Below are 27,639 nucleotides of genomic sequence, written 5' to 3'. Positions count from 1 at the left end.
TTTCTGGGCAAAACATCTTCTATTCCACAGTCACCAGACCCAAGATGCTGGCCGGCTTCCTCTCAGGGCACCAGGTCATCTCCTTTACCAGCTGCCTCACCCAGTTCCATTTCTTCCACTTCCTGGGCAGCAGGAATGCCATTCTGCTGGCTGTCATGGCCTGTGACTGCTACATGGCCCTCTTTAACCCGCTGCACTACACGCTGGTCAGGAACCCACAGGCCTGCCTGCGGCTGGTAGCAGCCACCTGGGCCACTTCATCCCTGAACGTGCTGATGCGACAATCATGACCTCCTGGCTGTGTTTCTAGTGCCTCAGCTGCTTCTACGACTTCCTCTGTGACATCAATCCCCTGCTGAGCCTGGCCTACTGCAGCACCCGCCTCAACCTGAGCCTCCTCCACATCGTCACTAGGAGCTTCACACTGGGTTCTTTTGTCCCCAACTTCCTGCTGTACCTCTACTTAAATTTCCTTCCTCCTGACAATCATGGGAAATCAGGACCAATAGCTTTTCTACCTGCACCTCCCACCCCATGATGGTGTTTCCATGCTATGTACCAACTCCCCTGGGGTCTCCTCTGAAAGGAACATTATAGTCATCCACATGTACAATGTTGTCACCCCAATTCTGAACCCCATGATCTAGCTCTCAGGAATGAGGAGGTGAAATTTGCCCTGTAGAAATTGCTGAACAGAAAACTCTTCCATGGAAGGACATGAATAAAAAAAAGACACATACAACCCTTTAAAATTATGATTAAAACCTTTTAGTCTTTTTGGACTCCAAGATTTTTAAGTACACATTAGATTCTCCCTCTCCCCTCATTTTTTCCCCTTCAGGGTGTCACTACAGGGCAGTGCTAAGTTGGTTTGGGTGCCCTAATATCATTTCTTGCTTTAACATGTATGCATATTGTTTAACTTTAATTTTGAATTTCCTGTGGGCTTTTGGGGAGAAATTACACATTTGAAATGTATTCTACCCTAAATTAAGGACATGTTCTCTAAACCTTGACTCCATCTTAATGACTGCTGATAGTGAAACTTTGAAGGATAATGGTGAGGAAATTGCCATGAACCATACAAAAAAGACTATTCATATATTTCCTATATGCAAAATTTCATTGTTTTAACTAGCTGGGAAGTTGGAAAAAAATATGATAGGGCAGAGTTAAGGTTATTTTGGTGGCTTAACTGTGCATTTTCATTCCTTAATATGTTTGGATTTAAGTTTAATACTTTGATAAAATGTTCTTAGTATAAAATATATATGTTGAATTCTGATTTGGGATCCATAGGAACAAAGCAACTCCTTTGATTGTCCAAGAGATACATTCCTAGGGGTTAAAGCAAAGAAACAGTGAAAGCATATGGAAATAGAGATTGTCTCCTTTATGTCTTAAGGCAGGGCATTGGTCCCTTGGAAGAGAGGTGGAAGGATGCCATATCATTATAGTGACATGTGCCATTTTTTCATAAACTCAAGGTTGGATCTGTGGGAAGACTGTTCCCTTCAGGAGAAACACAATAGGAACAGGCATCCTTTGTTCAACTTGAAACATTGGATGAAACATAATTATTCAGTTATTGATTCAACATCTGGCATTTCTACTGACCAAGCATAACTTAGCAAATGCAATGATATCTTGTTTATTCTGCTTTCTCTTAGCTAATCACTATTAGGTAGGCCTCTGGTCTCTTAACCAAACTTGGAAGTTCTTGGGTTTTAACACTTAATTTTGTATAATTACAAAATCCCTGCAATGCATTTTACCCAAATTTACTAAGGTAAAACATTTTCTCTGTTTTAACACAGATTTTGTGTGGTACTTGCAAAGGGAAGATGGCAATAGAATATATAACTGCAGCAGCCAGTCTGCATTGGACAACGAAAAACAGGTTGTAGGGGACAATCCTGGCCCTTGAACATAACGAAAAGTTGGCAATGAACTATGTAATGTGGGAGAACAATCTGTGTTAGCCACTGAAAGATTGATTCTACAGGAGAAATCACAATGGCAAAAATGGGTAGAAGGAGCTGAACAAATGTCATAGCAGGACTCTCTCATCTCTACTAACTGTGGGGCAACATTAGATGAATTATTATTCATTATTTATTATTATTACATTAACACCCTTAGGCGTCAAATGAGATCAGAATCCCAACGACTTGGCAAAGTAAAAAAACAATAGTGAGAGCCAGTCCCTGCTCCCTAGAGACCTTCCAAAGTAAAGTGTTTCAAAGGGAAATATGAGAATTAGGCAACCATGGGCTAGATTCACTGAAGAACTTAGGTACCTATCTGCTATGTTAGGTGCATAAATCCCAGAATCAGGTCCCACTGGGAATCACAAAACCCTGCTCAGCTGCCTCAACTCTCTTGGAACCTAATTTTTTTCAGGAAAAAGTTCCCTAGGCACCTATGATTCTGCCTCTGAGCATGAGTACTGAAGCCCCATGCCAGGTATCTGGACATCTGAGCCCCACAGTGATGCAGAAAATAGGGGAAGATAGTTGTTCCTTCATCTAACCAGCCTGAGGAGCCTGATCTGGTAAGCATGCTCAGAGTTCACCTACCAGATTAGGCTCCTATAGGCAAGTTTATACAAAACAAACAGGGGACGGGGTGGAAACACAAGGTGGAGGAGTTCCCTGGTAAGTTTTAGATCAGTTGTCATGGTATTCATCCAGCATGTGGGAGACCCCCAGTTGAAATCCCCCCTCTGCCTGAGGGGGAGAAAGGATTTGAACAGGGATCTGTCACCTCTGAGGGGTTATGATATATTGCGATGTTGGGCTTCCCCAGTCCCTCCTATTTAAGCTGTTCCACTGTGAATAAATAATGAAAGAATCCATAGGCCAGAGAGAGAGAGAGAGAGAGAGAGCAAGCATGAGGATGACTCTTCAGCCTGGTGATTAGAGCGCTCACCTAGGAGGTAGCAAATCCCCTACTTTCCCTCAGGTAGAGAAGGAACTTGAAATGGGGGTCTCACACATCCCATGTGAACAGGGGCGGCTCTAGCTTTTTTGCCGCGCCAAGCATGGCAGGCAGGAGGCCTTTGGCGGCTTGCCTGTGGGAGGTCCCTGGTCCTGCAGATTCGGCGTACCCGCCGCCGAATTGCCACCAAATCCGCGGGACTGGCAGACCTCCCACAGGCAAGCCACCAAAGGCTGCCTGACTGCCGCCCTCGCAGGGACCGGCAGGGCGCCCCCCACGGCTTGCCGCCCCAGGCATGCGCTTGGAGCGCTGGTGCCTGGAGCCGCCGCTTCACGTGAGCATCCTAACCACTGAGCTAAAAGTTATGCAGGAGCTCTTCCTTCCTCAGCTGAGAATCCCAGCCAGAGGGAGGCACCTCCCCACATCCTGGACATAGGCACCTAACTCTAGGAGTGGGGCGGGGCTTAGGACATAACCCTCTTCTTGGAATCTCCCATTGGCTAGCTTAGGCGAGGAGCCACCTATCATGCTGATTTTTTTGAATCCCATTGTGAGGCACCATAGAATCATAAAATCATAGGACTGGAAGGGACTTTGAGAGGTCCTCGAGACCTCAAATTTTACAAGTGTACTCTCCATGGTATTATCTAAATCATTGATGAAGATATTGAACATTGAGGTGATGCAGTTGCACAAATCCCACTGAGTTTCAGTGGGATTTTGCTCCTATAAGTCACTTAAGACCTTTTGAAAAGTTTATCCCTAGTTACTGAAGAAGACAAGAAATCAGGACACTTGGGTTCTATTCTTGATGCTCCCATTGGCCTGCTGTGTGACCTTGCACAAGTCACATTCCCTATCCGTGCCTCAGTTTCCCTTTAGTAGAATTAAGGTAATGGTTCTGTCCCATCTTTCCAAAGTGATTTATAAGATGTGCATGCAGCTGTGCAGATTTCCTTGCTAGCAGAGCTGTTGTCATTCCATTAATCCAGGGGATCCCAAACTGTGAGCTGCGGCCCAAAGATGGGTTGTACCATAGTCTTGGGTGGTTTGCTGGCGCAGACATGCGGAGGATGAGGGGCATTGAGAAGAGGACAGCAATGGCATGATGGCCAGCAATGGACTCTGCCCAGAGCCGGAGGAGCTCAGCACCCCTGGCGGGCAGCTGAGGGGAAGCGGTGACGCCAGGCGATGGGCGGTGGTTGAGGAGAAAGGGCCATCCCCAAGAGGTGGCGACTCCCAGGGCAGCTGGAGGAGACTGGAGGGTTCACGGCCATTCCCGCTCTGAGTCGCCACCCCCCGCAATCCATGGCTGCCGGGCCTCCTGGATCATCAGCTCCACAGGCCTCCCAGGGACAATGCCATGATTGGGTCCATCAGCAGCACAGGTGGGCCTCAAGGATAAAAAATTGTGAATCTCTGCATTAAGCAGTGGTGTAGGGCTGTTCTGAACAGAGATTCAGTGCTTTCTGTTAAAAATCATATTTCAAACACTGAATATTATTACCAAAGCCTGAAATGCTTTTGACCAACAAATTTTCAGTTTTTGCAGAAAATAAAATTTTCCCGACATTGTTTTTGATAAAAAGTCATTTTTTGTCCAAATTGTGTTAGATGGAAAATAGTGACCAGCTCTAGTGCTGAGGTTGAAACAGAGCCTGGCAGGAGCCAAAGAGCCTAAAGGAATTAGGCACCGAACTCCCAAAGTGTGGTAATGGGAGTTGGGCACTTGACTCCCTTTGCTGCTTTTGAAAAGTCCAGCCTACATTTCCAGCATAGAAAATAAATCTGCCCTGCAAAAATTAGATTTAAAGGTTAGATGGTCAGGGATGGTCTAAGTATATTTACTCCTACCTCAGCATGGGGGCATGGACAAAATGACCTCTTGGGGTCCCTTCCATCCCTACATTTCTATAACGCTATGTAAACAAAACCTTTGGAACATTTTCGTACAAACAAGTCTCACTCCCAAAGGGTTACAGCACAGAGATGATTAATAATTGGGATCATAGGCAAATTAATTTCAATGGGATTTGGCCACTCGACTCCCTTGGGCTTCACTGAAAATCCCAGACATAGACAATTACTCTTAGCCTGTTTACAAATTGGATGCAAATATCTTCGAAGAAACTGATGAACAAATGTGGAAGAACTTTTGTGTTTTAATATGGCTAAATGTAAATGTATACATCTCAGAATAAACAATGTAGGCCATGCTAACAGGCTGGGGGCTCTGTCCTGGGAAGCATTGACTTTGAAAAAGATTTTTGGGGCACCGGGAGGTTTGGGGGGGGGGGGTAATCAGCTGAACATTAGCTCCCAGTGCAATGCTGTAGGCAAAAGGACTAATGTGATCCAGGGATTCACAAACAGGGGAATCTCGAGTAGGAGTAGAGAGGTTACATTACCTCTGTATATGGCATTGGTGCAACTGCTGCTGGAATACTGTGACCAGTTCTGGTGTCCACCATTCAAGAAGGATGGTGAGAAATGGGAGAGGGTTCAAAGAAGAGCCACAAGACTGGTTAAAGGATTAGAAAACATGCCTTATAGTGATAGACTCCAGGAGCTTAATATATTTAGTTTAACAAAGAGAAGATTAAAGTGTGACACAGAGAAAGGTACAATGTGATCCACTGAGTGGAAGGTGAAACTAGACAAATTCAGCCTGGAAATAAGATGCAAATTTTTAACAGTGAGAGTAATTAACCATTGGAACAATTTACCTAGGGTGATGTATTTTCCATCACTGACAATTTTTAAATCAAGACTGGATGTTTTTCTAAAAGATCTACTCTAGGATTATTGTGGGGAAGTTCTATGGCCTGTGTTATACCGGAGATCAGACTAGATGATCACAATGGTCCCTTCTGGCCTTGGAATATATGTATCTATGAACTCCCCTCCCTTTAAGTATATCACTGCTTGCCTTTGTGATGCACTGTACCTTAAAATAGCACCCTGTAACCCCCATACTAATAATTTGTATATGATTATGATATTTTGTACAAAGGTTGTCATGTAAGATATCCAATGAAAGGTCATGATATATTGAAACTCATTGTTCTGTCAAAATATCTGTATCATCATTGTATATGGAATTATGATATTCTGCTATATGGTTGATGTGAAATATGTTGTGTGGCTGGGAGATGCCCACAGCTAGCTATCCGGTGGCAAGAAAGGAGGTGACCCACATCCAAACAGGCGTTAAGCGACCATCACAAGCCATTGACTAGCAGGGGAATTGTAAACAAGAGGTTTACAATTCTGTAAGAGACAGTTGCGCAAGCACCACACAATGGGGATTGCTCAACTCTATGACTCAGTTGCGCAACCGCCCACCAGGACATGCCTAGGCCAGTATCTTCTCTGGGACATGAGATGAATTGAGAGTTCAAAATAAGGGACAGTGGCATCCTGAGACCACCACTCTCCTCCCCCACCTATGCTGAAGGTAACAAGAATGCTGGGAAGACAAAGACTTTGAACTGAGGAGATTGGTCCCAGGCTGAGAAGGAAATTCAATCTGTGGATTAAGAACTGTAGCCTGCCTGTGACATCCAGTGGGGTGAGAAAAGCTGTATAATCCAAATCTTGCTTCGTCTAATAGAGTTTAGGATTTACAATGTGTGTTTTCTTTTTATTTTCTTAGGTAACTATCTCTGACCTTTATGCCTTATGTCTTTCTGTAGTTAAACTTATTTGAATGTTTTATCTTTACCAGTGAGCTTGTCTAAAGTGCTTGGGGAATTTGCTCAGATTACAAAGGCTGGTGCATGTCCACTATCCTTTGACAAAGTGGCAAACTAATTAATGAGCTTCAAGAGAAGGTCTTGAGCAGTGTAAGATGGTGCATTTCTGGGGTGCAAGACTGAGGCCTGGGGGTATTTGCTGGTGTCTCCCTCTATATAGTTCATGAGTGGCTTAGAGAGCATTCATGCAACTTACTTGGGTGAGTCTCTGTATGTTGGTGGCTGAGTGATAACAGCACCTGGAGTGATAACAGCACCTGGGTGATAACAGCTGCTTGTCACTAGGAAAGCATCATGAGAGACAGCCCAGGCTGGAGAGTTAAGATGGATGAAAATTTGCAGTTTTCCAGTTTTCAGATGGAAAATAAAACTTTTTTTGTAGGAAGGAGATTTTGGGGGGAAATTTTTGTTTTGTCGCAAACCCAGTTTTTGGCCAGTAAATTGTTCATCCTGAAACTTAATGGCGTTGCTATAAATGTCAAAGACATCAACTATTTTCCTGCTGATCAAATCAAGCAAGCAAGAAGAGGGACAGTCTCTTGTGAGTGACATTTTAGTTTGAATTGTGAATGGGTGGAGCTTCGGTTGTGGTCAGAGCAGGGAAGATTAACACCACTCTTTCTTTTGCAATATGGACTAGGGATGTTCAAACAAAATAACTTTGCAAGCAGGGGCGGCTCCAGGCACCAGCGCAGCAAGCGCGTGCCTGGGGTTGCAAGCTGTGTGAGGCAGCATGCCGGTCACCATGAAGGCAAATATAGTGCCCATCTATAAAAAGGGAAATAAAAACAACCCAGGAAACTACAGACCAGTTAGTTTAACTTCTGTGCCAGGGAAGATAATGGAGCAAGTAATTAAGGAAATCATCTGCAAACACTTGGAAGGTGGTAAGGTGATAGGGAACAGCCAGCATGGATTTGTGAAGAACAAATCATGTCAAACCAATCTGATAGCTTTCTTTGATAGGATAACGAGCCTTGTGGATAAGGGTGAAGTGGTGGATGTGGTATACCTAGACTTTAGTAAGGCATTTGATACGGTCTCGCATGATATTCTTATCGATAAACTAGGCAAATACAATTTAGATGGGGCTACTATAAGGTGGGTGCATAACTGGCTGGATAACCGTACTCAGATAGTTGTTATTAATGGTTCCCAATCCTGCTGGAAAGGCGTAACGAGTGGGGTACTGCAGGGGTCTGTTTTGGGACCGGCTCTGTTCAATATCTTCATCAACGACTTAGATATTGGCATAGAAAGTACGCTTATTAAGTTTGCGGATGATACCAAACTGGGAGGGATTGCAACTACTTTGGAGGACAGGGTCATAATTCAAAATGATCTGGACAAATTGGAGAAATGGTCTGAGTTAAACAGGATGAAGTTTAACAAAGACAAATGCAAAGTGCTCCACTTAGGAAGGAAAAATCAATTTCACACATACAGAATGGGAAAAGACTGTCTAGGAAGGAGTACGGCAGAAAGGGATCTAGGGGTTATAGTGGACCACAAGCTAAATATGAGTCAACAGTGTGATGCTGTTGCAAAAAAAGCAAACATGATTCTGGGATGTATTAACAGGTGTGTTGTGAGCAAGACACAAGAAGTCATTCTTCCGCTCTACTCTGCTCTGGTTAGGCCTCAGCTGGAGTATTGTGTCCAGTTCTGGGCGCCGCATTTTAAAAAAGATGTGGAGAAATTGGAAAGGGTCCAAAGAAGAGCAACAAGAATGATTAAAGGTCTTGAGAACATGACCTATGAAGGAAGGCTGAAAGAATTGGGTTTGTTTAGTTTGGAAAAGAGAAGACTGAGAGGGGACATGATAGCAGTTTTCAGGTATCTAAAAGGGTGTCATAAGGAGGAGGGAGAGAACTTGTTCACCTTAGCCTCTAAGGATAGAACCAGAAACAATGGGTTTAAACTGCAGCAAGGGAGGTCTAGATTGGACATTAGGAAAAAGTTCCTAACTGTCAGGGTGGTTAAACACTGGAACAAATTGCCTAGGGACGTTGTGGAATCTCCGTCTCTGGAGATATTTAAGAGTAGGTTAGATAAATGTCTATCAGGGATGGTCTAGACAGTATTTGGTCCTGCCATGCGGGCAGGGGACTGGACTCGATGACCTCTCGAGGTCCCTTCCAGTCCTATAATCTATGAATCTATGAATCTATAAGGCGTCAGTCAGGCTGCTTTCGGTGGCATGCCTGCCGGAGGTCCGCCGGTCCCGCAGCTTCGGTGGAAATTCAGCAGGGACGCCGATGCCGTGGCACTGGCCGACCTCCCGCAGGCATGCCACCGAATCCTCATGACCAGCGGACCGCCAGCAGGTGCGCCGCTGAATCCGTGTGACCAGCAGACCGCCCCTGTTTGCAAGGGGTGCCTTGATGTTCCTGAACCAGCTCTTCCAAAGCGTCCCCACCATGCTCCTCTGCTAATATGGGAAGGTGGGTAGAAAACACAATTCATCTCATAGTTCAATGATTTCCTCAGAGCTAAGGGTAACATTCAGAAATTCTCAAAACCACACTCTGTGTTGGCCTTCTTTATGAGTTTGTTGCAGGATAAAGTTCTCAAGTCAGACCCCCAGCTGGCATAAACCAATGGAGTCATTGGGACAGACCCCCAGCTGGTATAAATCAGCATTGCTCTATCAGACTTAATGGGGCCATATCCCCATCTGATGTAAATCTGCACGTCTCTATTGGGATCAAACACCCAGCATTGCCCCATTGGAGTCAATGGGGACAGATCCCCATCTGGTGTAAATCAGCAATAGTGACATTGATGCCTTATTCTTGGAAGAGGCATTGCTTCTGCTTTGAAATGAAACTCTTCTTCCCCTGAATCATACTTGGTTGGACAAGCTGGTTTTTCATTTGTTTAGCTGGGGCCCTGCTGAATTTCAGTGAAGGTCAGATGCCCAACTCCTTTAGGCTCCTTTGAGAGTCCCAGCCTGAGTAACTGAAAACACCATGATTGTATAGGTCTTAATCTGACAAGGTGCTGGGAATTGCCTTTAAAGGCTCCCAACTCCCACTGAGAACTCTTAAATTACTGGGATTTAAGGAGATTTCCTGTAGGAGTTCGGTGTCCAGTTTCCATTGAATTTACAAGGGAATCAGGTGCCTAACTCCCTCAGCCTCCTTTGAGAATCCCAGCCTCACTAGCATGCAGGATCAGGTCCTGGTGAGTGAAGGTGGTACATCATGCAAGTCACATGGCTGTGATACATCCTGGAAAATGAAGTCCAGTTGGGGACCTGCTCAAAGAGGATAATTGGGACATGAGGCACCTGAACTATAACTCCCACAAGGCACAGCAGTGGCATTTCAGAATTAAAAGACCTCAATTTTTGGATGAAACATTGCACTTTTTGTCTGGAATATTTCACTTGTCAACATAAAATCAAAACAATTATGGTTTCAGGTGTTCAGTTTTTTCAAGACAAATTTTGTACAGAAAGGAGAAACTTTACTGAAAATTTTTATTTACTTGAAAAATCTTATTTTCTCTTCAAAAGAAGTTTTAGCAGAAATGTTTTGACCATCCCCACATATAACATAAGGAATCAGCCAGAGTTGGCCAACTTTCCCAAGAGCAAGAAATAGCAAAATAATAAAACAGAAAACAAGTTTAAATGGGGAGTAAGTGAAATCCACTTCACCTCAGTACATCCTTAACTGAGGATGTTATACAGGTCAATGGCTTATCGAGATGGTAAGAAATATATTGGGAGGTGGGAATAGCACCTGAACTGAACCAAGCTAGTGTATTTAGGAGCTATCAATCAACATGTTTTAGAGCACAAGTTGATTAGCAAATGATGGACAGGAATATTTTTTTCCTTTCTGATATATAGCAGAGATGGAACGGATGCAAAAAAAATAAAATAAAATAAGAGATGGAACGGGTGCCTTAAAGCCTAAGGGTCACACCTTCAGCTGGTGTACACTGGTAGAGCTCTCTTCTCTTCCCCAATTTGCAACTGCTGGTCCCATTAATCTATGAGGCACAACTGGAGCTGAACTGGGAGTAGAACCCAGGATTCCTGACTGGGACTCCCAGCTCCAGATATACTAGACAGAACTCCCGTGCTTAGACCAGCTGTGCTCCAGAATAGGGTGATGTGCACCCCCACTGTGAGCCCACTGGACCCAGGACTCTATTCAGTTAATTGAAAAAAGCTTCTTTTTCCCCATCATACTCCCGAGAGCCTCTTTCACATCCTTGTTCCTGAGGCTGTAGATGAGAGGGTTTAGCATGGGGATCACCAGTGTATAGAACATGGACACCATTCTGCTCTAGTTGGGAATGGATATAGTGACTGGCTGGGCATAGATGAGGAAGGCTGTCCCATAGAACAGACTCATGGCCATCATGTGGGAGGCACAGGTGAAGAAGGCTCTATACCTACCTACTGCAGAGCAGGTCTTGAAAATGGTGGAGGGGATGAAGGCATAGGAGATGAATATCACCACCATGGTGACAGCTATGATGACATTGCAGAGCGTGAACATCATGACCTCATTGACATATGTGTGACATATATCATTCCTTTTTGTGTCACAATGTAACATTTTGCTTTTCAGTTTTTTTAACGTTTCCTCCCACTTTCTCCTTTCCTTTCCTTTTCTTTTCTTTTTTTCAGTGGCAAAAATGGAAAATGAAGCAAAGGCGGGGAGAGGGGTGGAAGTGAGGAAAAAGAGAGGAAACCAAAAAATGAAAAACTGAAAATAAAATTTTCAATAAACATTTTTCGTGAAAAATGGTGAATTAATGAAAAAGATTGCTTTCTGATACTTGTACATTATTTCACATTTTCAGGAGTTTTCATGAAAAATATTTACCAGTTTTCGATTAGTTCAAATGAGCGTGTGAGGTCTTAGTTATCACTTAGTTTAAAGGAGGTTAGATTGAAATATAGAGTTGGCCAGCTGAGTTGCAGCCTAAACTTCCATGGAAGTTATCTCAATTTACACCATCTGAGTATCTGGTCCCAAATTGCAACAAAATCAAAATTTCCCACAAAGCAACTGTTTTGATAAAAACCTCTTTTTGGGTCAATAAAAATATTCCATTGGGATAAAAATCCGCTTTTAACTTTTTTATTTTATATTGTATTTGCTAAAATACAATAAATTTTGAAACAGAAAGTTTCTTTTGAAATGAAAAATCGCAACATCATGTTCCAATAAGGTTGAAATGGAACTTTTGTTGAAACGCTTAGCAAATCTTGTCACAAAAATTCATTTCATTTTTTTCAATGAAATTTTGAAGAAATAGACACTTTCCCATGGAAACTTTCAATTTCAACAAAACAGCATTTTATTTGAAGAAAAAATTGTTCAATGGGTAAATTTTAGATCAGCTCTGCTCCCTAAGTACTTATCTAGCTCTCTTCACTGCAGTATCTGAGTGCTTCACAGTCCTTAATGCATTTGGGGGAAGATTTTTAGACCAAGTGGGATTTACAAATGTGCCTCACTTTCACTGATTTCAATGGAAATAAGGCACCTAAGTGCTTGTAAAACCAGGAGATGGGGTTTCCATTCCCCCAGAACTTCCCACTTTGCTGCCTGGCAGGTTGCTGGGCCTCTGAGCAGTTTGTGAAGAGATGTAATCATTTTGAAAAGTCAAAACCAAATATTCTAAACAAAATTTGGGAATTCCCAATCTGGGAAATTTAAAAAAAATTCTCCAACATAACTTTTTTCTTTTTGAAATTTCAGAATTTCCCACAGAATGGGAATTTGAGTTTCCAGCCAGTTCCACTACTGACAAAACTAATTCAGTGGTGTGCATTCACACTTGGCCAGTTGTGCTGGTGTATTGTGTCCACATAGCATCAAGTATTAGTGGCAAAAGATGTGTGCCAATGTGGGTAGGGATAGGCATCCCATTGTCCTTTTCCCCACCTTTTGGCATGCTATCTTGGAGGACATTTTCACAATGCATTGTGGGATACACTCACACCTCTCAGGTAAATGTTAAACTGATAAGTACAGGTAGTCACACCCAATATCTGACTCTCAGAGTTAAATTAATAATTTCAGGGAGTAGACAAAAAATACCATTTGACCTACTAGCCCAATCAAATCTAATCAGTCTAATTTCAAACACATTCAGAGAACTTTCCAGGGTCTGGCTACAGACTGAGGGTCTGATTTGCCTCTCACTCACCCTGGTATAAATCAGGAGTAACTCCACTGGAGTCAATGGAGTTGATTCTGACCATTATGTAAACCAGAAAACCACCCCCTTCCACTCCCAACATAGGTTACAATGCCTTATCTGTTACATATATACAAGAAAGACATATGTTTAAAGTATAACTCCTTACTTTAAGATACTTGAAGAAATCCTGTTGGATTTCTTAGGGGGAAAATAAAAGCCACTTCTAATACATATCTCCTTGTTTGGAAATATACACTGAGCAATGTTCAATTATATAGTGCCGAGGCTGCTGGGTTTTCAGATGACTTCTCCAAAATTGAGATATCTTCCCCCACCATCCTGATTTTGATTACAATGTCTGAATCTATCTCTGTTGGTTGAAAGGCCAAGTAATTCTAGGGGGAGTGCTCTATTCTGATTTGTCCTGCAGCCCCTGGGTGGAGTTATGGGAGGGAGAGAAAAATAAAGCCATGAGACTTTAAGAAGCCTTGTCAGAGACGGGTCATCAGTTTATGCTATTGTATCTTTATCTCCAGAAGTCACAGGACTGGGTGAAAAGGCATTTCTTCATTTCCTGTGCTGGGGTGAAGGAACCCAACGGCATCCTCAACTTCAAATAATTTTCACAGACTGGTGAGTCACCATTCTCCAGCCGGCTAGCGAAAGAGGCAGCAGAGCTGAGACAATCACCATCAATGGCAAACAATAGTGAAGAACTGCTATAAGAGTCACAAAGTTCAAAGGACTTTCTTAAATATACAGTCTTTATCCTTTCAGTTTTCCATTTTTGCCAGCAGGGATATATGCTAATATGCAAACCTGCTAATAAGCATTTTGTAACAGCAAAGTATTGGGCGGAGGCAGTATGTGTGTGAATATGTTTCAGTGTGTCTGGTTGAATCCACATGAGAATGGCCCCTACACAAGTAATTTATCAGATTTTTAAATCAGACCTAAATTAAATAATTTCTGCCTTAAGGAGACCACACAGATTTGTAGATTCATAGATTTGTTCTGAGGTCCAGAAGGAGGTGAGAGGCAGACCAGTTGAATGTCTCTGGGTGAAGATAAAAGGGTGAAAAAAGAGGGGTGATGTCATGGTAGGGGTCTGCTATAGATCACGAAATCAGGAAGAGGAGATGGATGAGGAATTTCTAGAACAAATAACAAAAATATCTAAAACATAAGACCTGATAATAATGGGGGACTTTAACTACCAAGACATCAGTTGGAAAAGTAATATGGCAAAACACAAAATAGTCAACATGTTCTTGGAATGTTTGGGGGACCACTTTTGTTTCAGAAGGTGGAGGAAGTAACCGGGGGAAAAGCCATTTCAGACTTGATTAGGACTAACAAGAAGGAATTGGTTGAGAATCTGAAGGCTGAAGGTAATTTGAGTGAAAGTGATCATGAAATGATAAATGTAATAATTTGAAGGAAAGGAAGGAGTGAGAGCAGCAGAATAAGGGCAATGTACTTCAAACCTCAGCGAATGGGTAGGTAAGGTCCCATGAGAAGAAAATGTAAGGGAAAAAGGAGTTCATGAGAGTTGGCAGTTTCTCAAAGATACAGTCTTAACGGTGCTACAGCAAACTATCCTGATGTGAAAGAAAGATAGGAAGAATAGTAAGAGGCCAATATGGCTCCATCAGGAGCTTTTAATGTTGTGACAATGAAAAAGGAATAAAAAAAGTGGAAACATACGATGCTAAGGATGAGCACAAAAGGACAGCACAAACATGAGGGACAAAATCCGAAAAGCTAGGGCACAAAATGTGTTACACCTAGTAAGGGACATAAAAGGCACTGAGAAGAGGTTCTCTAATACTATACTAGGAGTAAGAGAAGGGAAAAGGAAAGTGTATGTCGTCTACTTAATAGGATAGGAGAGCCAATAACTGATAATATTAAGAAGGCTGAGGTATTTAATGGTTATTTTGCTTCAGTCTTCACTAAAAAGCTTAATGGTGACCAGATGTTTAACACAATTAATACTAACAACAAGGGGGAAGGAACACAAGCCAAAATAAGGAAAGAGCAGGTCAAAGAATATTTAGATAAGTTAAATATATTCAACTCAACAGGGCCTGATGAAATTCATCCTAGGGTACTTAAGGAACTAAATGAAGCAATCTTAGAACCATTAGCGATTATCTTTGAGAACTCATGGAGGATGGGTGAGGTCCCAGAGGACTGGAGAAGGGCACATATAGTTCCTGTCTTTAAAAAAGAGGATGAAAGAGGATCCAGGGAATTTTAGATCAGTCAGAACTTTGGTACTTGGAAAGCTACTGGAACAAATTATTAAACAATCAATGTGTAAGCCGCTGGAGGATAACAGGGTAATAAGTTATAGCCAACATGGATTTGTGAAGAACAAATCATGCCAATTCAAACTCATTTCCTTCTTTGACAGGGTAATTGACCTAGCAGATGGGGGCAAAGCTGTAGAAATTATATTTCTTGAATGTTCCATTGTCATAAGCAAAGTAGGAAAATGTGGTCTAGATGAAATTACTATAAGTTGGTAAAATACTGAAAGACTGTGCTCAAAGAGTAGCTATCAGTGGTTTGCTGTCAAACAGGGGGAACATATCTAGTGGGATCCTGAAGAGGTCTGTCCTGGGTTTGGTATTATTCAGTAAAGAAAAGTACAAAATACTATACCTTGGAGGAAAAAATCAATTGCACAATTAAAAAATGGGAAGCAATTGGCTGGTGGTAGTACTGCTGAAAAGGATCTGGGGGTTATAGTGGAAACAAATTGAATATGAGCCAACAATGAGATACAGCTGTGAAAAAGGCTAATATCATTCTGGGGTGTATTGACAGGAATGTTGTATGTAAGACACAGGAGATAAATGTCCAGCTCTACCAGGCATTGTTGAGGACTCAGCTGGAGTACTATGTCAGTTCCGGGCGCCACACTTTAAGAAAGATGTGGACAAATTGGAGAGAGTACAGAAGAGACCACAAAATTGATCAAAGGTTTAGAAAACCTGACCTATGAGGAAAGGTTAAAAAAAACTAGGCATGTTCGGTCTTGAGAAAAGAAGCCTGGGGGGGGGGGGGGACCTGTTAACCATCTTCAAATATATTAAGGGCTATTATAAAGAAGACAGAGATCAATTGTTCTCCATGTCCATTGCAGACAGGAAAAGAAGTAATAAGCTTAATCTGCAGCAAGGGAGATTTAGGTTAGATATTAGGAAAAACTTCTAACTATAAGGCTAGTTAAGCACTGCAATAGGCTTTGAAGGGAGGTTGTGGAATCTCTGTCATTGGAGGTTTTTTTAAGAACAGGTTAGACAAATACCTCTCAGGGATGGTCTACGTATACTTGGTCCTTTCTCTGTGCAGGGGAATGGACTAAATGACCTTTTGAGGTCCCTTCCAGCCTTACATTTCAATGCTTCTATGATCATCTCCTGATCTCTGTTTTGAGACGCTAAACTTATTGAGCTCTTTAATTCTCTCACTGTAAGGTATTTTCTCCGCCACTCAAATAATTTTTGTGGTTACTTTCTGCACCCACTCCAATTTTCCTACATGAATTGAGGGCAACTGTATGTTCATGAGCTCGAATTGTGATGTTGTGTCTAAAAAAACTAATATCTTCTACCATCAGGCATTTATAGACCATGATCAAATCATGTCTTAACCATCTCTTGAATAATTTAAATAGATTGATCTCCTTTATTAGTTCATTGTAAAACCTCAACTCATTTTTGTATCTCTTCTCTGGACCCTTTTCATTTTCTCAATGTCCTTTTAGAAGCGTGCACACCAAAAGTGGACAGTTCGTCTCTACCATGCCGTATACAAAGGTAATTAACCTCCTGATTCAGAGATAGCCATTTGATGTGACCTATCTACTGCTCTCACAACAGTGAATGCATGAATACAACTAACCTCTTTCAGGAATGGAGGGGCAGGTTGGGCTGGGGGGCTTAGGATAGTGCTGAAATGGAGGAATGAGAGAATTCAAGAAGACCATTGAAGGATTTCCCTCCAAAAATTAACCTGCAGTACTCAGAAGAGTCTGAAAATTGCTAGCTCAGTCAGTTCAATAGGAGACGCATACCCCTGAAAATCCCAACTTCAATAATCTAGCATGAGGCAGAATTAACACTTCACTGGAATCAGAGAAACACAGACATCTCTGCATCTTCAGAGGAGTCCCTGAACATCTTCAGGTGTTGCTCTAGATTCCAGTGTTGAGATCTCAGCTGTCTTTCATCTGACAGAAGAGAATCACTTCTATGGTGACAGTTTGTGAATTCCCTTACAACTTTGACTAACCTGTTTAAAAAAAACTTCCAATGACAGGGATTCCACAGCCTCCCTTGGAAGCCTATTCCAGAGCTCAGCTACCTTTACAGTTAGAAAAAACCTGATATCTAACCTAAGTCTCCCTTGCTGCAGATTGAACCCTTTACTTCTTGTCCTACCTTCAGTGAACATGGAGAACAATTGCTCACAATTCTCTTTATAGAAGTCCTTAACATATTTGAAGACTCTCATCAGGTGCCCCCTCAGTCCTCTTTTCTCAAGACTAAACATGCCTAGTTTTTTTTTAACCTTTCCTCATAGGTCAGGTTTTCTAAATCTCTCATCATTTTTGTTGTTCTCCTCTGGACTCTCTCCAATTTGTCCACAAATTTCCTAAAGTGTGGCACCCAGAACTGGACACAGTACCCAAGCTGAGGCCTCACCAGTGCCAAGTAGAGTGGGATAATTACCTCCCATGTCTTACATATGACACTCCTGTTAATGCACCCCAGAATGATAGCCTTTTCGCAACTGCATCACATTGTTGATTCTTATCCAATTTGTGATCCACTATAACCCCCAGATCCTTTTCATCAGTACCACCACCTAGCCAGTTGTTTCTCATTTTGTAGTTGTACAATTAATGTTTTTCTTCCTAGGTATAGTACTTTGCAGTTTTCTTTACTGAATTTCAGTTTGCTCATTTCAGAGCATTTCTCCAGTTTGTCAAGATCCTTTTGATTTCCAGTCCTGTCCTCCAAAGTGCTTGTGAACCCCAAGATAGGTGGCTATCCAGCTTGAGGTCATCCAAGCTGGATAGACATCTGTCTTGGATGGTTTAGAAGCAACAAATCTGCCTCTTGGCAGGGGGATGGACTCAATGACCCTTGCGGTCCTTTTTAAACGTAAGATTCTATGATTCACAAATGTTATAAGCATACTCCCCACTCTATTATCCAAGTTTTTAATTAAAATATTGAATAGTACCAGACCCAGGACCAACCCAGATTCACAGATTTTAAGGCCAGAAGGGACCATTGTGATCATCTAGTCTGACCTCCTGCACGTCGCAGTCCACAGAACCTTGTTTACCCACTCCTGTAATAGACCTGTAACCTTGAGTTGAGTTACTGAAGTCCTGAAATCATGATTTAATGACTTCAAGTTACAGAGAATCTGCCATTTACTCTAGTTCAACCCTGCTATTAATCCACACCTCATGCTCCAGAGGAAGGCGAAAACCCTCACGGTCTGCCAATCTGACCAGGGGAAAATTCCTTCCTGATGCCAAATATGGAGATCAGTTAGACCTTGAGCATGTGGGAGAAATGCACCAGCCAGACACCTGGGAAAGAATTTTCTATAGTAACTTAGAGCCTTCCCCATCTAGTGTCCCATCTCTGGCTATTGGAGATATTTGCTACTAAAAGTTGCATATGGGCCACATGCCATTGTAGGCAGTGTCATCATACAATCCCCTTCATAAGTTAGGTTTTTTGTCCCCACTGCTCCCCGTGGAAGGCTGTTCCAGAACGTCACTCCTCTGATGGTTAGAAAACTTCATCTAATTTCACACCTGAACTTGTTGATGGTCAGTTTATATCCATTTGTTCTTATGCCAATATTGGCCCTTAACTTAAAGAACTCCTCTCCCTCCCTGATGTTTATCCCTTCTTAAGTCTCCTCTTGTAAGGAAGGTTCTCCATTCCTCTGATTATCCTAGTAGCCCTTCTCTGTACCTGTTCCAGTCTGAATTCATCTTTCTTAAACATGGGTGACCAGAATTGCACACTGTATTCCAGATGAGGTCTCATCTGTGCCTTGTATAATGGTAATTACACTTCCCTGTCTCTTCTGGAAATACTTCTCCTGATGCATCCTAGGATTGCATTAGCCTTTTTCATGGCCACATCATATTGATGGGTCATAGTTATCCTGTGACTGACAAGTACACCCAGGTCTTTCTCCTACTCCGTCACTTCCAACTGATATGTCCACAGCTTATAGCAAAAATCCTGTTGTTAGTCCCTAAGTGCATGACTTTGCACTTATTCTATTAAATTTCATCCCCATTTCTATTACTCCAGTTTTCAAGGTCATCCAATCTTCTTGTATGATATTATTGATGTTAAAGTCTCATTCTCCCACCTTTTTATAAATCAATGGGATCACACATGAGTGGATAGAGTCTGCAATTGTCCAACTTGGCTGAAGAGGTGTGCTTTGTATTACAACTGTAAGGAATAGTGGGTTAATTTGGCTGCTAGTCTAGAAAAGATGCCTTCCAAAAGAACAACTCAAATTTTATGAGGAATTTGTTTAACTTGAATTACCAGGGCCTTATCTGCTTACAGTCAAGTCAAAGGCAGCTTTGCCATCAAATTCAATCTATCTATGATGAGATTTTCAATAGAACTTTAGTGAATTAAGGACACAAATATTATAAAAAGTCAAAGGGGAGTTGGGTGGCTGATTTTGAAAATCACTCACAAGGTACTTTTTTATCCCTTGCCATGGTAGCATTTGAGCAATTCCAAAATATTAATGATTTTATTATCACAACACCCTCTGAGTTCTGGAAATAATACTATCTTCATTTTCAGGACCAGGAACTAAGGAGCAGAAATATCAAAGCTGAGAGTTTTCACAAGAGCTTAATGGTTAGGCCCCTGATTTTTAAATATATTTAGGATCAATTTATGGTATTTAGGCATTTAGGATTAAAGGTATTGATCAGAATGGCCCCTTCTGGTCTTGGAATCTAGGAATCTAGGGCTAGGTCTACACTACCCGCCTGAATCGGCGGGTAGAAATCGACCTCTCGGGGATCCCCGAATCGATGCTCTTACTCCACCAGCGGAGGTGGGAGTAAGCGCCGTCGACAGAAAGCCGCAGAAGTCGATTTTGCCGCCGTCCTCACAGCGGGGTAAGTCGGCTGCGATACGTCAAATTCAGCTACGCTATTCACGTAGCTGAATTTGCGTATCTTAAATCGACTCCCCCCTGTAGTGTAGATGTACCCTAAGAGCCTAGTGAGATTTTGCAAAAGCATCTAGGTGTCTAACACTCATTGAAATCAATGGGATTTTGGACCCTTGGCGCTTTTGAAAATTCCACTAGACACAGAAACACCTTCAAAAATCTGGTCCTGGGTGACTAAATCCTATTGAAATTTAATGGATTTGAGTGCCCAATTCCCTTTGGCTGCTTTGGAAATCCCAGCCCAAGTGACTGGGCCAAGGCCTCACGGGGAGTCTGTGGCAGAGCTGGAAAATGAACAATGATCTGCTGAATCTCAGACCAGGGTCTATTCCACATGACCATCCTCCCTCTTTTCATGAAGCCCGTCATTGCATCTTCTTCATTTGCCTCTTCTTTAATCCTTATCTCACGCCTTTTCCAAAGGATTTAACAGCCATGGCGCCAGTGAGAGAGCAGAACCGCACAGCAGTCATGGAATTCATCCTGCTGGGGTTTGAAAACGGTCCAGGATGTCAGATGATCCCCTCTGTATTGTTCCTGGTGATTTACACAGTAACCGTGCTAGGAAACACCATCCTGGTCCTCATCATTAGAGTCAGCTCTCGCCTTCACACCCCCATGTACTTCTTCCTCATGAACCTGTCACTCTTAGACCTCTGCTTCACCTCCACCATCGCCCCCAAAGCCATTGCGAGCTTCCTAGCAGACAGCAAAGCCATTTCCTATAACGGATGTGCCACACAATTCTTCTTCTTCTGTCTCTTCCTCGCCACCGAAGGGTTCCTCCTGGCAGCGATGGCATATGATCGATACGCCGCCATCTGCAACCCGCTCCTATATCATGTCACCATGTCCAAGTGGGTTTGCATTCAGATGGTGGTAGGGTCATATATCTGCGGCTGTGTGAACGCCATGGTGCAAACAGGCTTCACCTTTAGGCTGCACTATTGTGGGCTTAATGAGATTGATCATTTCTTCTGTGATGGCCCTGCCTTGATTAGTCTCTCATGCAGTGACACGTACATCAATAATCTTGTGATGTTTACCTTATGTGGATTCATTATAGCGAGCACTGCCCTGATTGTGCTCATCTCCTACACCTATATCATCTCCACCATCCTCAGGATTCGCTCTGCCGAGGGAAGGTGCAGAGCCTTCTCCACCTGCACCTCCCACATGTTGGTTGTGACTTTATTTTATGGGACCACTGCTTTCATGTACGTCCAACCCACTTGGTTATCTTCTCTGTACCCAAGGAAAGCGGTATCCGTGTTTTACACCTTTGTCATCCCCATGTTGAATCCCTTCATCTACAGCCTTAGGAACAAGGATGTGAAAGAAGCTTTGAGAAGGACTATGGGCCACAAAACCTTGACAAAATGAACCTTGCATTTCAACATAGAGACAGAACATAGCGTGTCAGTGTTCATTTTAATTTGCACAAAAAAATGGATCAACAAAAAAACCCTACAAAATTATGACACACTGTTTCATTGTTTTTCTTTCTTATTTTTATCCAGCTATAAAACTATGAGTTTTTGAGACATCTGGGTGGAAATCTAGTACAATAGCTCGTCTGTCTGTTCATATCTCTCTCTCTCTCTCTGACTGTCACTATCACCTCTCTCTCTCTGTCTAGTTAACACTATAATCACACTTGTGCATGTCGGTGAGTCAGGAGATCATTCAGACATGGAGACTAAGAGAATTCTAAAATGTCTTTATCATTTGTAGAGACCTTCATGCTTCAGGACATGAGTCAACCACTGACTGCCTGGGCTAGGATGAAATTTTCCTCACAGTTTAGCCTATAATTTTCCTTTCTCTGAAGCAGCTGATACTGGCTACCACTGGAGAAGGGTGCCTGGACTAGAAGAAACACCGGGCTGATGCTGCATGGCAATTTCTCTGTCAAGTGACAATACAGCATGTTAAAAACAATAAAGTATTTTCATAGACTTGAAATCTTTGGTAATGTTTTTACATTCCTATATCTGTAGAATAGGTAATAGCCATCTCCAAATCCTCGGGGAGCTGAAAGTAGTGTGCTCTTCAAAAGGATTTAGGTATCTAACTGCTACTTTAGGTGCCTAAATCCAACATTTCAGTGCCACCGAGCTCCACAAAACCCCTGTCGCTTAACCCTGTAGGCCTTAAAAATCCCTAGGTGCCTGACTTTCCAACATTCAAGTCCCCAAGACACTTTAGTTTCTGCCAGTCAGCATGTGCACAGTCACCTTGGTCTAAGTGCCTGGGTGCCTATCTGATCCCTAAGCCCCAGTGGGTTCCTCAGAGCAGGTGTTGCACCACCTAACTAGCTGGTGGGGCTCAGAGCACACCTAAACAGACACAAAATGATGAGGGTGGGGACAGGTGAGGCCTCCCTTATAACTTTTATCTCATGGGTTGAAGCACTCACTTGGGATGCAGGAAACCTGAGATCAGTTCCCCTCCCTGCATGATGTGCAGTTGGTATTTGGACTTGGATTTCTAGCCTCCTAGGTGAGTGTCCTAACCCTGGGCTATGGGATATCATAGGCTGAATGTCTCTCAATATCTCCTGTAGAAGATGTTCCACTTTGAATGAAATAATTAAGTATACACTGAGCAACAAAGGGAGCGAGAATGAGTCTATTGTGCAGCGGTTTGGGCATCCAACAGAAAGATGCTGTTGGGCAAACCCTTCCTCTTATCAGGCAGAAGGCAGAACTGAACTGGATTCATCCACATCCTGGCTCACTACACTAACCACTTGAAGGTAGAAAGGGAGGCCTCCCCAACCCACCCCCTGTTATTCATAAAACCCCCGCTCAGCTGCTGAATCCTTTAGGCCCCTAAACTCACCCAGTGCCTAAATTCTCAGTGTAAATGTTCCCTAGGTGTCTATGTTTCTGCCTTTGGGCCTGCACGCTGCAGCCTCACTTGGGGATCTGGACACCTATTGTCCACTTGAGCAATTCCCAAACTGGGAGAAGGTGGGTGTTCCTCTGTCTATCTCACTTGCAGGGTCTGATCTGGTAGGATGTGCTCAGAGCAGGCCTAGATCCACATAAAAAAAGCAGGGGAGGGGGCAGGACCTCCCTTATAACCTTTAGCATATTGGTTAGGACACCCTTGGTTCTAGCCCCATGTGGGGGAGAAAGAAGCTGAACAGGAATCTGCTATCTTGCAGGTGAGGGCCCGAACCACTGAGCTATCAAGTATTCAGATGTGGAACTCTCTCGATTTCTCCTGTTGAAACCATTCAACTTTGGAGGAATAGAAAGAATTATAGGGGGGGGGGGAGAGAAAGACTGCATGAGATTGACTCTATATCATGGTGGTTAGAGCCCTGACCTTACCTTAGAAGACCTTGGATCTGGTCCCCCACCTCCAGTGATGCTTTAATTATTTATTCAAAGTTGGACTACACCAATGGGAGAGATTGAGGGGGCCCCACATGAGAATATCCTATAGCCCAGTGGTTAGAGCCTGAAATTGGAGGTGGCAGAGCCCCCTCCAGCAGATGGGGGATTTGAACCAATGGTCTCCTAGGTGAGCACCCGGACCGCTGGGCTAAACGCAATGATAGAGGGAATTCTTTCCCACCGCTTGCAAGAAATGCCTTAGGCACCAAACTCCAGGCAAGGGCTCACAGCTGAGAATCACAAGCAGAGGTAGGTGCAGAACTCCCTGAAAGGGGTGGGGCTTAACACACAGCCCTCTGCTTGGCACCTCCCATTGGCTAGTTCAGGCAAGGAGCCACCCAGCATGCTGGCTTTGTGAATCCCATTCTCAGGCACCTGTCTCCCTGCATTCATTGTATGGGAAGGCTGAGCACCGAACTAAGGCTTTGTGAATCCCAGTGATTTTCAAGGCACCTAAAAGTTAGTACTTGTGACTCTGATCATCACAACACCTAAATCCCTTGGTGAATCTAGGCCTAGGTACCTAAATACCTTGATAAATCAGGGCCAAAATGCCTAAAAGTTAAATGTTGCAATACCTAAGTCCCTTCGTGGATCGAGCCCCAAATTACTTCCATGGAGCTACATTGATGTACACCAGCTGAGGATCAGGTTTTTGCAGTATCTCAGATACCTTGGTAACTGCTGGAAAATGGTCAACAATGTGACACCTGTATCAGGTTGTGGCCACTGGGGGCTAGATCCACAAAAGGAACTTAGTCTTAGACTGGGCCAGAGGGAGATGTCTCTCTCTGCTCTGCTGTAAATCAAGAGTCACTCCTCTAAAGTCAATGTAGTTGTACTTTTGTAAAGCTTGTGTCAGTGAAAGAAGAACAAGGCACATTCTCTGCATTTGCAAGAGGCCGTGAATTTAGTGACAGGAGCTTATGAAAACACTTGCGTTTTTTGATCTGGCCATGAAATGAAAACATTTTGGGCCCCATTCTGTATGTTTCACTGAAGTAAAATTCCACTTACATTCAATGGGGATTTTGGTGGTATATGACTCGTAGATTTGGGTGCACTCTCAGCATTTAACAGGGAGGTCCCAGGACAGTGATTACTGAGTTTCTCTCCCTTGCAAACCTGGGTAATGAAACTCTGAATGCACCACATGTTTAAATAAAGATCTAATTATGAAGGGACAGATATTCTCTCTGTTTCCAGAATGTGAAGATTTACGGCTAGAGCATGGAACTCTTACTCATATTCAGAAGCAGTAAGGCCCAGATCCTCAAAAGTACCGAGGCATCAAACTCCCACTGATTTCAATGAGAGGTAGGCATGTAAATATGTTTGGCGGTCTGGACCTTTCCCCCTTGTTTAACCTTATTGGCTGCAGTGAGGCTACTCATTTAAGTGACTGCTGTCCATTCACCATCTGGCCTTTAGTTTAGTGGGCTCTTTTTATGTTTCTGTGGTTTTAATATTATGATCAGATTGAGAACAATCATGCTACTGTTACAGTCGCTGTTAGGTTTACCATTGATTTCAACGGGAGAAAATCTACTGCCTATTCAAAACAATATGTCGACATCCATGTATGTTCCACTTCCTGAACTTCACTCTCTTAGCCAAGATAATCATCATTGAATGGTTGTGTTTCTAATAGGGTCCTGCAGGGATCGGTTCTTGGCCCTGTCATAACTATAAAGGGAAGGTTAACAGCCCTCCTGTGTACAGTACTATAAAATCCCTCCTGGCCAGAGACTCCAAAATCCTTTTACCTGTAAAGGGTTAAGAAGCTCAGGTAACCTGGCTGACACCTGACCCAAAGGACCAATAAGGGGACAAGATACTTTCAAATCTTGGTGGGGGGAAGACTTTTGTTTGTGCTCTTTGTTTTGGGGGTTGTTCACTCTTGGGACTGAGAGGGACCAGACATCAATCCAGGCTCTCCAAATCTTTCTGAACAAGTCTCTCATATTTCCAACTTGTAAGTAAACAGCCAAGCAAGGTGTGTTAGTTTTTATCTTTGTTTTCTCAACTTGTAAATGTACCTTTTTGCTAGAGTGTTTATCTCTGGTTGCTATAACTTTTAACCTAAGGCTAGAGTGGATTCCTCTGGACTCTTTAAGTTTGATTACCCTGTAAAGTTATTTTCCATCCTGATTTTACAGAGATGATTTTTACCTTTTTCTTTAATTAAAAGCCTTCTTTTTAAGAACCCGATTAATTTCTCCTTGTTTTAAGATCCAAGGGGTTTGGATCTGTATTCACCAGGGAATTGGTGAAGAGTCTCTCAAGGCTACCCAGGGAAGGGAATTAGCACTTTGGGAGTGGTGGCAGCGGACCAGATCTAAGCTGGTAGTTAAGCTTAGAAGTTTTCATGCAGGCCCCCACATTTGTACCCTAAAGTTCAGAGTGGGGAAGCAGCCTTGACAGGCCCTATGCTATTTAACATTTTTATTAATGACCTGGAAGAAAACATCAAATCATCACTGATATAGTTTGCAGATAACACAGAAATTGGAGGAATGGTAAATAATGAAGAGGACAGGTCACGGATACAAAGTGATGTGGATCGCTTGGTAAGGTGGGTGCAAGCAAACAATAAATTATTTTAATATGGCTAAATGTAAATGTATACATCTAGGAACAAAGAATTTAGGCCACTGTGACACTGGCAGACCAGCCAACCTGTGTATGACCCACAACAATTTAACAAGAGGCATTACAATCGTATCAGGATAATTCACTTGTGTGTGAATTTCAAAGAGATGTACTAGACCAGCAATCATTAACTCATTCATTTGTAGTAATAGAAATCAAGGGTAGATGCTAAGTGCATTTGTCTGTGTTTATCTATATCCCATTAGAAGTTTTATAATGTAACCAAACTAGCTTCTAGCTGCTAATTCCCTTTCATGTCTTAACTGCCTTACATTATGTATGAAACTGCATTCAATTAACCTTAAGATCAAAGATGTGAGATAATGCAGGAAACTAATAATATTATCTACATTGTCTTCAGCTTATCTATCTCTATTATAATAAAAGACCGGCTAATTGTTTTATGCAAATGAGTGAAACTAGATTAGCTGTGTATGCATAAAAAGAAGAGGAGTACTTGTGGCACCTTAGAGACTAACAAATTTATTTGAGCATAAATAAATTTCTTAGTCTCTAAGGTGCCACAAGTACTCCTCTTCTTTTTGCGGATACAGACTTACACGATTGCTACTCTGAAACCTGTGTATGCATAGGAAATTGAATATTAACTTCAAAGTGGTGGGTCAGTGTGTGCTCAACAGAGAAGAATCCTCAGTCACATGCTGTGCTCAAAACACTGGACAGCCCGTTTCAGCTCTAAAAATGAAACCTCGGGCCTGATCCTGCATCTCTAGTCTGCTAAACTTTAAACAGGGAAAGTTTAAGCCGTGGGACTGAGATCTTCCAAGTAGTTATTTGGAATACCTTGGAAAATGCATGGGAATACTCTAACAGACTTTACATGTAAACTGCCTTTGGATTCTGACCTATTGGGATAATTCTGAAGAGACTTTTGCAAACCAGAAGACATAATATCTCTGCTATGATTCTGACCTACGAACACTGAAAATCACCTGTATGTATATGATTCCTTAACTATTTATAACTCTCTTCTTTTCTTTTATTTATAAATCTTTAGTTAGTTTACTAAGGATTGGCTGACAGTGTGATATTTGGGTAAGATCTGAAATATATATTGACCCGAGAGTAAGTTTCTGATCCTTTGGGATTGGTAGAACCTAAAGTATGGTGCATAGGGTTTTCAGTAACCTCTCACTATGTTAGGCCTGTTTGCCTAGATGGGAGCCAAGGACTGGGATGTTTAAAGGGGCTGTCTTTGGCTTCCTGTTAACCACTATAGTACTATAGAAGCTCTTTCGATACTGGTTTGGTGACTTTAATTATAGGATAAATCACCAGTTTTAGGGGATTGCCTGCCTACTTCTTGCAGTCTGCCCTGAGTGTGGAATTCTCAGTGTGGTCCATCCAGGCAACCAGTCACAGCCACATTTACAAGATGGGGGACTCTATCCTGGGAAGCAGTGACTCTGAAAAAAATTAGGGGTCATGATGGA

General features: G+C 42.6%; 1 protein-coding gene across 1 annotated transcript; it reads left to right on the top strand.

The window, feature by feature from the left end:
• The first annotated feature begins 20,558 nt into the window (after positions 1-20,558).
• On the top strand, positions 20,559-21,509 carry LOC101943164 (olfactory receptor 5AR1-like). Its single transcript, XM_005286729.2, has one exon. It carries the CDS (start codon positions 20,562-20,564, stop codon positions 21,507-21,509), a length of 948 nt encoding a protein of 315 aa, XP_005286786.1. The 5' UTR covers positions 20,559-20,561.
• The last annotated feature ends 6,130 nt before the right edge of the window (positions 21,510-27,639 follow it).

Source organism: Chrysemys picta, unplaced genomic scaffold (assembly GCF_011386835.1).
Source record: "Chrysemys picta bellii isolate R12L10 unplaced genomic scaffold, ASM1138683v2 scaf44, whole genome shotgun sequence".
In the NCBI taxonomy this organism is placed as follows: Eukaryota; Metazoa; Chordata; order Testudines; family Emydidae; genus Chrysemys; species Chrysemys picta.
This window is presented reverse-complemented; position numbering and strand designations above follow the sequence as displayed.

Bases quoted from the DNA above. Each gene is read 5' to 3' on its own strand.
- LOC101943164 (XM_005286729.2), top strand. From the start codon at position 20,562: ATGGCGCCAGTGAGAGAGCAGAACCGCACAGCAGTCATGGAATTCATC.